At 39.8% G+C, this 12,948-nt stretch overlaps 1 protein-coding gene across 5 annotated transcripts in view; it reads left to right on the top strand.

Moving 5' to 3' along the window:
- The window catches only part of LOC137933136 (microtubule-associated protein futsch-like), a 64,837-nt gene that overhangs the window by 16,947 nt on the left and 34,942 nt on the right, over window positions 1–12,948 (top strand). For 4 of the 5 annotated variants that reach the window (XM_068776932.1, XM_068776931.1, XM_068776933.1 and 1 more), the window contains exons 2-4: window positions 11,843–11,897; window positions 12,349–12,463; window positions 12,756–12,881. In XM_068776932.1, coding sequence (XP_068633033.1) covers window positions 11,844–11,897; window positions 12,349–12,463; window positions 12,756–12,881 — 295 coding nt within the window. In that variant the 5' untranslated portion in view covers window position 11,843. The remainder of the gene's footprint in view (window positions 1–11,842; window positions 11,898–12,348; window positions 12,464–12,755; window positions 12,882–12,948) is intronic. The other variant, XM_068776934.1, reaches the window with a different exon arrangement.

Raw genomic sequence — 12,948 nt, forward strand, 5'->3', positions numbered from 1 at the left:
GCATAACAATAAGATTCGTTAACGAAATTTTGACAAATAATAATTTAGTTTAAATTTGTACGGGAGCTGACGTCATCGCGTGTGCCTACATTGCCGTGTACGCATGTGCACTGCGGTGTGTATAGGAGGTGCGCACGCGACGGAACCTTCACGCCTCGCCTCGTTGGATGCACTTGGCTCGTTGCCGCCGGACATTACTTAGGAGCGCCGCCACTCCGCGTGTTGGACTGTCGTTTTGTTCCCAATGCTAATCACATTGCTAAAGTCCAATATTTAATGCTGTCGAATTGTCATTGTCTTTCTTGAACGCTGTTAAGGCACGTGTGGCAAAGCCGCAACCTTTCGGTCATATTCAACATATCCAACAACAATTCCAACGTAAGGTGATCGATAATTAGCAATAAAATTACAACTATTTCATACTTTTTACATTACCCGGTTACAAAAAATTGGGAAATAAGCGAGACTTTAAATGTCTCGGGTTAATTAACAATGTCTGTACAATATTTGATCAATCCGATGTTCGACATTTGAGGAAGACGATACAACAGCGCGTACGGGGACGAACGCAAATCGTCGCGGTCAAGTCCAGTCGATTCCGAGAACGGGATCCGGCGATAATTGTCCAGAACTAATACTGATTACTGCGAAACAAGTCAAGGACAGCGACGGCGAGAAGCAATCACGATGTACGTTGATGGCGGCGCGTCAATTTGTCAGCGGGATTTTATTAAGCCGTCGATATCACTACTAATATAGTTAACGTAACCCTGTGTAGTTAAACAAAACACATTTTTGTACTGCTAGTGACGTAAGACATTAGTGTACAATACTGTAGCACCTTTTGTGGCAGTGTGTTTTAAACCTTATTTTGTCATTTGTCTTCTTCAACTGATCACGATTCTGCGTTGTCGCGGTGTCCAATTCCATTTCTTTTTTATTCTTCTAGATCATACTCAATCTTGTTTTAACAAGAGATAACCAACAGTCACAGATGCCACCTTAACAAATATTAGGTAGGTTACCTAGGTAGGTTTTTAATATTACCACGCGTTGAATTGAACACCTATAAATTTATTGCGTATATTTAACAATTTATTTGTCGTGACGAAAATACTGCAATTTCCGCAGTCACACGCAGATAATTCAAATTATTGACATTAATAATTAATGAACTATTACTGTAATGAAAGACTCTTGGATCGGGTCGGTTTATGCGCTTGTAGCTCAGGATCATTGTAGATTTAACTTAGACGTAACTTATTACAAAATATGGTCGCCTTGAGCAGATCACTTTTGTTCGCCAAAAGAACACCGTTAGAGGAGTCCAATTTAATGGAAGCGACTACTCGCCTTACAATTTAATTCCTCTGCCTAAAATAAACCCAGCCTTCCAAACGCCTCTGTTCCGTTCTTAACATTAGGTGCTAGTTCATTAACATTGGCGTAGAGAATATCTGATCATTGCTGGTTAAACTTGGATATTATTAAATATAGTTTGAAGGACGCGTTTAACATTTATTTATGTTAAGATATATCAACTATGACAAATATATTGAATTATTTTTGCGTTTCCTGTCTTGCGTGCATAAGGTTGTTCAACTTATATGTTTCATTATTCAATGTTTACATAATGTACAACTGGATTTTTATAAAACTATTATTTATTTGGTAGCCGTCTTCTTCTTTGTCGTGATCTCTTTGTTGCTGCGCGGCCATTTATGCAGTCTCCGGTATCTTTCTTCGCACGCATAGATTCAGGGACATCTCGATAAAAGTCCTCATTTGATTCGTAAAACTTGGCAACCTTTGCATCTGGAGCCAATCACTTAATCCTGGATAACGAATCGTCTTCATAGCGTCGATTTTCATGTTCAAGTTGTTTAAAAGCCTTCTATTCGAGCGCAAGACGCGCTTAAGCTGCACTTACAATCATTGATATCACTGACCGCGGCCGGCACGCTAATTGTCTCGTCGCCCAAATAACTGACTCAACGGCTGCGGTTTTAAAAAAAAACTAACTTTGTTGCGAGCATCGATTAAAATAACATCCACTTATTGGGCGCCGGCCTGCTCGCTGCGCACGCGCCACGGAGCCCCAAGACGCGTGAGATTTTATGTAAACACCTCGCTAAAAGGTTGCTTCGTATTTGGGGACCTTAATTTGACTTTACTTTTTATATGTGACGGAGACATAGCCTCAATTCAACATAGTTTCGGGGAAACTTCTTATATTCGACGAACAGCGTAACGACGTCGTGGGAAATGAGTGGGACAACTCTCTCTTGTGCCGATTTAAATTCTGTACACGCGCACATTATTCTTACGAATTGGATCTTTACAAAATATGTGTTTTATTAACAAAAAGGAGCTAACTATAAACCTCTTAGCGAATATAGACTTGCGCTTATCGTTGCATTTAAATGAAATAGATATATAAAACTAACACGTATTGTAAAATTCATTTAAAATATTTAAATTACATCACTCCTTGCGTGGTTCTTCTCAATTCTGACTGTCGTAACCGCTTCTCACTTGTGTCTGCCATTTGTGACGCCACGTCAGTGGTGTAAAGTGAAGTATATATCACTTTTTATAAAATTATATTAACCATGTTAACTAAAGATGAGGAAAATCAAACCAACAACTAGTTCAATATATCACAATGGCAATCATAATTAAAAAGCTACAAAATAAGTTACTACATATTTGGCGGTATACTAACATACCTCGTATACCAGCTTATGAAATATACATAACGAGTTGTTCCCAGACTTCGTATTGTCAACAATTACTGGCCTGTCACAGTTAAAACAAAAAATAAATAAACCAAACGTAACTCAAAATTATTAATTAATTTACATATTTAATAACTTAAAAACAACATTATGTTCCCAAAATTGTTTTTAATTATTATGGTAAATTTTAACAAAACACAAAACTCAGATCTATGTAATGGTTAGTGGAACGCAAGTCAAAACTATCACCGGAAAGCAAGTTCTAGAATCTATCTACAACACCATTCTTAAAGCAATCTGGACCTTCGGTATCCAGCTTTTGGTACAGCTTGCAACAGCAACATTCACACACTCGTGCTGAATGTATATGACGTAAAAATTCATATCATGAAACAGGAGATCACAAGAGATAGCAGAAATTACGACAATGCTAGTCCACGTCAAAGAATTGGCATCGAAGCAGGAAGGCGCAGGAAGAGTCACACATTCCCGTCTGAAACGGCACAGCGTGCCCACGCTGCCCGTGAGATTCGACACCAAATGACAGGAATATGCACAGATTCCCTCCGATACCACAAATTCAAAATCGACACTTTGAACAAAAAAAAGACACCAGCAGAATGGCTTATTGTGTATCACAAATTGCAATGTCGCAGAAAAGAAAGAGAAAAAATGTAATGCTCTATGACAGTGCGCGATATTTTTCTGTTTCTTTACACGCTAACACGTCTCCATTAGGTTTTGACGTTAGACGTTTGACATAAAGGGAGGGTTTTTTATTCTGTGGTTTGTATGCACAAATAGTTTTTATTACTCTCCCCGCAGTTTTTACCATTTTCTAAAAAATCTTAAAAACGAAGGTATTAAAAAAATACTAATTTTTGAAACGTCACCGTGCTTTACGCGTAGTAACGCATTTTGCAATTAATTTTTAATTTACCTAGTTCTTTTCTGTTATCATTATTGTTGTTATAGTTTACCAAGTAACAAACAAGATTAACATTATTATTTACGTAGTTATCTCTTTATATTTAATAAATTAATATGTACATTAAATTGATCATATTTCAAGATGAAAAAATAAAGACCCCATACACTGTAATGTGTTTACTATTTTTTGGACGCGTGGGGGTCGTCTACCTTAATATTCAACACGGACTGTTTTATTGTGAAAACAGATGCGATTCCTCGAAGCTGAACAATAACACTTGAATGTTACCGTTTCTGATTAATATTTTTCTCGACCAACTACGAGGCCACTAATGCTTTAAACTTCTGTTGTATTGTTCTTAAACCGTTTGACACTGAGGACTGATGTCTTGAGAGGTATAATAATGAATATCTACAGACGCTGTAGGCTTACGACGCGGCAGAGCTGATCCATTGTTTGATTCAAATATTTGCTTCGCGAATAATACGTCCGCATGCGCGCGCGCAACCCGATGCGTCACGGCGCAGCCCGGCTCAGTTTGTTCAGAACCAGTTTGCCGGGAGCACACCGCTGCGCCCATTATTGTGGGCACAATAGGCTGCCCATACGCGCGCGCCCACTCGGGACGAGAAGGTTAAGGTTGCAAGGTGAACAACGTCCGGATAGATACGTTTGTTTTTTTTTGACGGCAGGTTACTGTTTGCATTTCCGGCGGGCTATGAACAGCAGTCCCAACGTGAACCTCGTTTTTAGTAACTAAACTCGGGCATTCTAAAGCCTCGGCTCGTGTACTTACTATGATTGAACCCTCACTTTATTTTAAGTTATTTTAAACTGTAGAGGAGTTTAATTTTATTTTAGTTCTTAACAAATTCAATGCTCCTGGCATTCTTGTTTTGACATACAAAAGTGATTAATGTAAACGACTTAAAGTCAAAAATTAAAGAATAAATTAAGGAATAATAAACATTAGAGAGTTTTATAGTCACACAGCACCGCTGTATACATTTCTGGGTATTCCCAAATAATTTTGTATAGACTTATGTAAAACATAATGCTTTCGATGTATTTAGCTGTTAATTATTCACTGCGCGGTGTCCGCTGTTTCCTTTATTTAAATGACAAGTAGATTACGCAATCTGCAGTGTTTAGTTTAAATGTATCTGTGTGAACTAACAGATTGAAGTACACAATAACTACAATTAAGAATATTCGATTTAGAACAGGGCACTTGTTGCACCTGCGGCTTCGAGATATTACTGATAGCGTCCGTCTTCAGATAGCGATTGTAACCGTTGCAAGAAAATAGTGACTTGTGTGTAGTTATCACTCAGCTTATTAATGGACCTTGATTGGAAAGCCAAGTTCACATTGACCGGTTAAAACAAGCTGTTCAGAGAGTACGAACGCGTATCTCTAATTTACTATCGTCTAATTCATCAATAGATGTCATAATCGTTACTATTTTCGTATCGCGATTAAACTATGGTATTTGTTATTTATACCCGGTGCGAGCTGGGTCCGCGACGTGGTCACTGTAGTCCGGCGTGCTGTGCAGGGCGATGGCTGCGAGGTATCGACTAAAACTGAAGTTTATACGAAGATTTTGTTGGGAGTTGTGTCTTAGGTTTTCTTATACATCTCTTTCCATTTATCCAAAAACCTACGAGCGCTGCGGTCGCTTAGTCTCCCACACATACCCGGTAAGGTTTATGAGACAGGACGTATCTTCAGTGATTTTGATTGTATGACATAATAATGGCGTCATCTTAATGAAATGTAACAAAAAATTACAATTTGGAACGACGTTAACTGCTTGGTTATATTTTATTTCCGATGCTTTACTCTTGTATACTTTTTTTGTAGTAATTTCGAATTCTTTGTGTAAATTATATTTAAAAGGTGCCCCAGAAGGCTTAAAAGCAATTAGCCTGTAAGCACAAGATAAAAAGTGAAAAAGTACAGAAAAGTCTTAGATTGCTCGCGTAACGTGTGATTTTATGAAAATATATTGACCTTTATATTTCATAGTACACGACGATTAGTTCGAGGATTCCGGATTCATAATCCTCTTGCAAGATGAAGCACAGAACTTCCAAGACGAAGATCACCTGAAACCAGTTTGAAGTTTTTTGTTGGATTATATTCTGAAACACTTTTCCTTGGTTTTGATTGACGTCAATTATTTGATAGCTAAACACGTGTATTTTAATTTACTTTCTGGTTTGTTTGGAAAAAAACATAATAAAATTGTCTTTACCATTCTCATAATTTATCCATTTTCACTCTTCATTAGTAGAACCTTCTAGAAATAGTCGAATGAATGGAGTCGAGACTAGTTTTACGATTAGAAAAGCATTAGACAATTGATGTATGTAGATGTAGACAATAGTAATCCGATGACGGGCGTATTATCACCAGCAGCTCGAAGAGAGCGCTATGAAGTTATGACATTCGAACACGCCGGTCGGTGATTAAACACCACGACTGTAGCCGGTCCACCGTGCTAGCGTACCATCACCTCGGCTATGTTACAATCGCTGAAAGCGTGTCCCATACCCTGCTCCCCTGGGCGACCTGAGTATTTGAGATTAGAGCGACACTGCAGTGGCTGGCCGCGCTGCACCGGACATCACCATTTACCTGATTTGATTTTATGAGCAAATGTTTACTGCTGACGTCAGCGCGGCCCCGCGTGCTGCGCGCAGGTGACCTCACGGCAGCTTCCAACGCTGCAGGAGGCGCGGGCCGGGCCGCCCACGGCGCTGTCTACATTCTCGCACATTCGACGCCCGCGCTTTTTAAATCGACTACAATTACGTCCGCTGTCCGCGCCAATTACTAAACCTAGTTATCGATTAAGAAAAACTCTCGCCTTCTCAAGGTCACGGAGCGTGTGTCTGACACACGACTCCAAAAGTTCCCATGCTTAGACCATTTAAGAGGGATGCTATTGGTTAGTTCGTGCGATTGTTTCCACAACTCTGGTGTAATATTTTAGATCGTCTAATCCAGAGTTCCCCGAAATTTTTGTGTCGTAGACCCCTTGCCATGTTTTTCCGTGTTGGGTAGACCCCCTACTTCCTGATATTAATTTCCTGTAAATTTCTAACTGTAGTGAAGTTTATAATATATATATATAATTTAGTAATTTATACATTTATTAATTGAATTTCAATTAAAACTACTCAAAACAAAATTTTGTATCTGTTATGTAAGACATACGTAACATTAAATAAACATAAAATGAACTATAAATAAGATAACATAAGCAATAAGTCAATATTTTTAGTGAGAAGGATGAACCTGATGCAAATGTAAATGTTTTGATATTATAAGATAGTATGATGTAAGTAAAAAGGTACTAGCAGTGTATGTGTTGAGATCCACTATCGTGGACCCCCATTTTCATTTCATGGGCCCCCAATTTTTTTTCCGCTAACGTAAACCCCTTGTAGGTTGTCATAGACCCCTAGAGGTCGATATAGACTACTTTGGGAATCACAGGTCTAATCCAATGATATCAATGTAGATATTGTATTACATGTTTTATTTATTCATTCATATTATCATCAAATTTGAACAATGTGCAGGTGCACGAGCGATCACTGTTTGTGCACAAGAGAAGAATACCAGAATAGCATAACTTGATAGAAATTAGACTAAAATTTAGTTTCCATTATTGCACCATGTGACTATTATTGTTGTAGCTGTTGTCTCTTTCTTTGTTGGCTGCGATGACTAATTTTAAATACCTCTCCGTCTACCTTTCAATGATACAGTCAAAGTGTGTTATTGTATTGATATAGTATTTATGAATAAGCTATTCCTGATGCTCCAAAATGAAAAGTGCTTTTTGTATTGGCATATTTACGTCAATCTATTATCACGTGTTTCGGACAACTATTGTTTTGTAAACAATTGCACAAAGTGAATAATGGTATAATAGGTCATCGCGCCCCGGCCACAGGCCCACAAGTGCACTCATTCACGGGACCCGGAGCCCGCGGGGCCTCGCCGTGGCGTCACGCACACGTCCTTTCTGTATATATTATCTTCGTGTTCACTAATTACGCATTCATATATTAAACGATACAGACGGATTGCGTTACGCTGTTGAGGATAGAACAAATATTACATTTAATCTGTATTCAATATATAATAATAATTGTGTAAAGATTATTTCGAAGTATTTTAAGCAACCTGTATACGATTGGCCTACATTTATAAAAAAAAACCCTTTTGTCTATTAACCCTTCGGTGTCGACGTTTCCATCTAGTAAATAAAAACACGTATACTAATGTAATCAGAACTGATTACATTATTATTTGCCGGGGAATAAAGAGATCGCACATAGTCCTAGTAACTCTTAAAATGTAAAAAGTATTTTATTACTTTCGACTCTGAGACTGTAATTATTTTATCCTGTCTGCTGCATCACGGTGTAGCCTCTGGGTCAAGGTCCGCGGGCATCGGAAGGCGACAAGACCCCAGCTGAGCCAAGTGTTCACTGCCGGCAATCCTCACTAGGTCGCTACGAGTATATCGCAGTCGGATATTTACCTTTCTTATTTTGGTAGACTCTTCTTGCTATATTTCTACGACGGCTCCACTGCCTCGTATTCCAATCCGCCATGTTATAGTACAGGGACGTTACAACTTGTAAAGCTCGAGGTAATTAAAGTGCTGAAGTAAAAACTATAACCATAATAATGGCAGAAGCTTGATACTCATTACGATACAGTCCCTGCCGACCCCGTACCGAGGCGACAGCGTGATGCGCCCGCGCACCGACCTCCTTAATTATTCCATTTTAAATCCCATTTGTTTGCGGCAATTACTCGCGTACGATGAAGACACAAGCTCATGCGCCACACTCAATTTGACATTTCCTGTCGCTTGAACTATTCGCCGCATTTAGCTTGCCAAGCCCTGGCCTCTGGCTTTTAACATCAACTCTGATTTTATACATATAAGTATTCAACGATTCAATAGGTTTTGGTAGTAAATTGTGGCCAGCACCATCTTTCTGCTTATACGCACTTATTATATAAGTCCAGTCGTGGCAGCAGCACTACTGTTGCAAATGACTCGTCTAATTCTGAAACAGCTTTACTACAAGATGAGGCAACAGCTTCATTAAAATAATTGTTCTTCCTCGATGGATAAGCTTATGTCAAAGTTACAACTTTGACTATTCGGTAGAGTTTTCCTAAATTAGCGTACTTTGTTTAACATTGATTTTAGCAACTAAACGCAGGCAGGGAATCAATGGTATTCCCGTGATGTCTCGCATGAAGACAGCCGTGAGGTTTCAGCCGGAAGGAATCTGATATAATTAAAAATTTCATTAACACGGATTGACTGTTAGAGAATGAGTATAAAGCATTATATCCACCATTGCACACGTTGTGAAAAAGGGTTAATAATAATAAAAAAGATCTCTCTATTGTCCTGCGGAAGGAGGTCACCATGTTAGATTTATCAATGAAAATGTATTGTGATGAGTATGAGGTTAACAAGGAATAAAGTGTCTTTAAACAGCACCCACCCGCACAAGTCGCAGTTACTGGTTTTCGGCAGGTGACGGGTCAGCAGTGACAGTTAAACTCGCTCACGCGCGAGGCGTGTCGGTCTTAAAGGATTGTGTTACTTCACAATGAGAACACGGGCACTATTTGTATTGCATGCGATGACGGGTAGGGACGCAGAGCGCGGAGCCGTCGTGCGCGCCTTTGGTTTGTTTATATATTCATATTATTATTAAGAACCAATTATAGCTATCACACAAAAAGCGATGGAGGGAACTATGTTTCGTTCGTTTCACTGCAAAATGGAATTAGAAACGAGGATATTCGCAGAAGAACTAAGATCACATCTTCAACTTCGAAGGTTCCAAGCGCATCCTAACATGCGAAACGCCCACCACGAAATCAGTTGTTTATTTCTATGTTCGCTTTCACAAATATAATCTTTATACAACGGTTAGATCTGTATTTCCCAACTTTTTTGTGTCATGCCCCTTATGTAACATACATAATTTGTTTATATTAAAGCGAAAAAGAAACTCGTGTCGAGTCCATTTCAGAATTGCCCCCCTTAACAATCAAAGTACCCCCTGTGGGGCGCGGGCATCACGTTAAGAAACGCTGACTTAGAGCAACACATTCCAAAGCCTTATTAACACTTAAAAATTCATTTAAACCTGGGGAACGTTAAAAAAAGATTTTCTTTATTTCTAGTGCTTATCTCGTGCATCATTATTTTTAATATTCTTATGCACATATACAACTTTAACATAAAACAGTATTTGTCATATGCATGTACATCTACTGTGTCATCATATTTTCTGGGAGAATCTTTTGCTTTATCAGAACAGCTCTCTCTGTAACCCAAAAATATATGAATATCATAATCGAATAATTTACTTTTAAGGGAGCTGTATCTAGTTGTAGTTTGTATCAAATAGAGCTCTGTTAGTACTTTTCTCTCACACAGATGAGATCACTTGTGTACGACGCTATGTCGTGTATAAATGTTTGAATTTTAATATAAATTAGAAAATAAACTGAATGTTTTAACAACCGCACCGGTGGAACTATGGTACTTTCTGAACGCAATTCTCGGAGCTCGTCATCATCGATGGCAAATGATACTACTTGGTATTTAGTTAAAAAATATAAATATGGTGCTAATAGATCAGCGTAGCCAATCAATACTTTATACGTTGAGCAACCAGGAATTATAGCGAAATGGATTCTAAAATATATAATTCGGAGAAAAAATGTGAGAAGGCAGCCTAGGCGCTCTCGGCTCGGGCCGGTAGCGGAGCGCCCGGAGCGGCATCCGGAGCAAGGGCGGCGGGCGGCGGGCGGCCGCCGTATATGGCCGCGACCTCGGCCCGCCGCGCCATATGCCGCGCCGGGGCAAGGCGCGCCACTGGGCCGCTGTGCTGCCATATGGCGCTTTTTTGCCGCTGACAGCTGCACGTTGACCGCTGGCTTTACAGCTTCACCCAGTCTTAAGTGCCCGAGTGCTGAAGGTGTTCAACATATACCTCTGGGCCTTGAACTCGAGTTAATTAGGCGGACTTTTAGTGGACTGTCTGGGTACAAGAGTCTCCGAGAGTATACTTCACCTTATGCTGTCACTCAATAAGCGTTCAGCATCCCAACTCCTGAGTGCCCCGACGGGGGTAGGGGGGAGTCATGGCTGCTGTAACCTAAACGTGACAGAATTAGATAGTCATTGGCCTGCTCGTTTTTCGAACTTCTTCTTCTTGAAGTGCCACTTTCTTACGTAAGTGGTTGCCAGGCCACTAAGGCGGTCTTAATTATTGACCTCTGGAGGTCGAACGGGCTCTGTTTCTAAACATCTAGAGTAAGTTTTGCAGCAAAATTATTCTTTTCTTACCAACACTTCGCTTTCCGTTAATCTAGCCCGGGATCAAAAGTTGCATTTTGAATTTCTCATGAGGGGCCCAAACATTGTACTTTCCTTATTTTTATCGGCGTAATGGATATTGTTAATAACCTGGCCATTCAATACAGTTGTTTTATAAATAGCGCGCCTTCAGAGTCGAAACCGAGTAGAAGAATATCAAATCTTTTTCATAATCACTTTGACCACTCGACGAAAAGCGTCTGCTAGTAGAACTGCTCTGATGTTGCGCATGCACACGGCAATTTTTCTCGGCATAATAGCATCGCCGCGCACTCTGCGGGAACATGCTTTATTTTAAATAAAGAGCCCGGGGTAGTTCTCATACCCCACGTGATGCAAATGCATGTATAAATATGTCACGAATTTCCATTTAAAATTCGAAGGAATCTTTTCCACAGCTTTTTCCTCCGTTTTATGTACTGTATCGAAACAAAAAAAGAAATAAGAGCCTAAAATATTTCTCGATTTAACATGTTTACTGTTACTTGCTTGTGTCATTCATAGCGATCGATGCAGGCGGCCGCTGATGACATAAGCGCTTTTAAGATACGTGATTTGTAGCGCTCTTTGGATCCGTCCGTAACGATGATGAACTGCCTCTTGTTGTCGCTTCACAACAGTAAATTATAACGTTTTGCTCGCGCACTCATAAGAATGTTTTGTAGTTTATTCATCATTCAATGTTTCATACCATTACCTCCAGTAACAATCTCGTGTGTTTATGCGCAGGATGTCCGAAGGAGACGTTTCGTTGATCCGAGACGAGGACCTGCTGCGGCGCATGGTGAGAATAACATATTTCTTGTTTCTACATTCTATTTTCACATATTTATTTGCACACGCAGTTTTTTGTGTACATTGTACTTGAATATCCTTAAACTTTTTAAAGCTTGCTCTTGCCTCGCGAAGCTAAAACTTGCAATGATAAATAATTGCGGTATTTGAATGCATTCCTGAAGTAAAATGTTACGTAGGGCTCAAATTTTAAATTGTTAGTGTAAAAGTCATCAGCGCAGTACACTGGCAGTGGCAACGGCTCGACCGGCACTTGTCACTGACAGTCAATCTGTACGCTTTGGTTAGAGCGATGCTTCTCTTAAAAATCGTAGGTAAAATTATACTCCATTAATTGAAATTTAGGATCCTACATTGTGCGATAGACTAAACCAGCGCTGTGCGCTGAGTCGGCGATTATAACCATTTTTTGTGCAACTTTATATTTTTCGCCGACGCAGTGGCAGCAGACCCAAGACTTCTCGCGGAAGAAAGAGATACGAGCGCACATGTACCGTCTGCGGGAGGAGCGTTTGCGCAACCTTTACTCACCGGAGCCCACAGTCGACTCTAAAGGTTAGCCACCACTCAAACAACTCTTCCAAATTTAAAGTTTTTTTGACTTAATTGTAGCAGATGCTAAGATGTTTTCGATAAAGAACTATGAGAAAATCAGAAATGCGGGAATCAGTGGTAAAGATATTTTGCTATCAGTAACTGATCTATAAATCTCAATATCGCAAAGTAGATTTTTAAAGAAAGTATTCTGTAAACACTATGCAGTTAAATTTCGAACGATGTTACCCAATAAAGATTGTAATTACTGTTGTGTAAAGTTACGAGAATAGTCTTGTCCCAAATTCGGCAGGTTGTGAGTTCACGTCATCGCAGGGACATGTGAAGTCTTTCGCGGACCAAAGCTTCCAATCCATGAAGAGCAAGGAGGTGCGCGATGCGGGCTCCCCGCCCAAGGAGTTCGCGTACCACGGCCAAGGTGCTCCTGCACGTCTACACCGGCATAACCCTAACATCACTAACGCCTATTAACCAGTAACCACAGC

This window comes from Battus philenor, unplaced genomic scaffold (genome assembly GCF_028537555.1).
Source record: "Battus philenor isolate CCGP_79_NKW_IND1 unplaced genomic scaffold, ilBatPhil1.0.hap1 SCAF_13, whole genome shotgun sequence".
NCBI lineage: Eukaryota > Metazoa > Arthropoda > Insecta > Lepidoptera > Papilionidae > Battus > Battus philenor.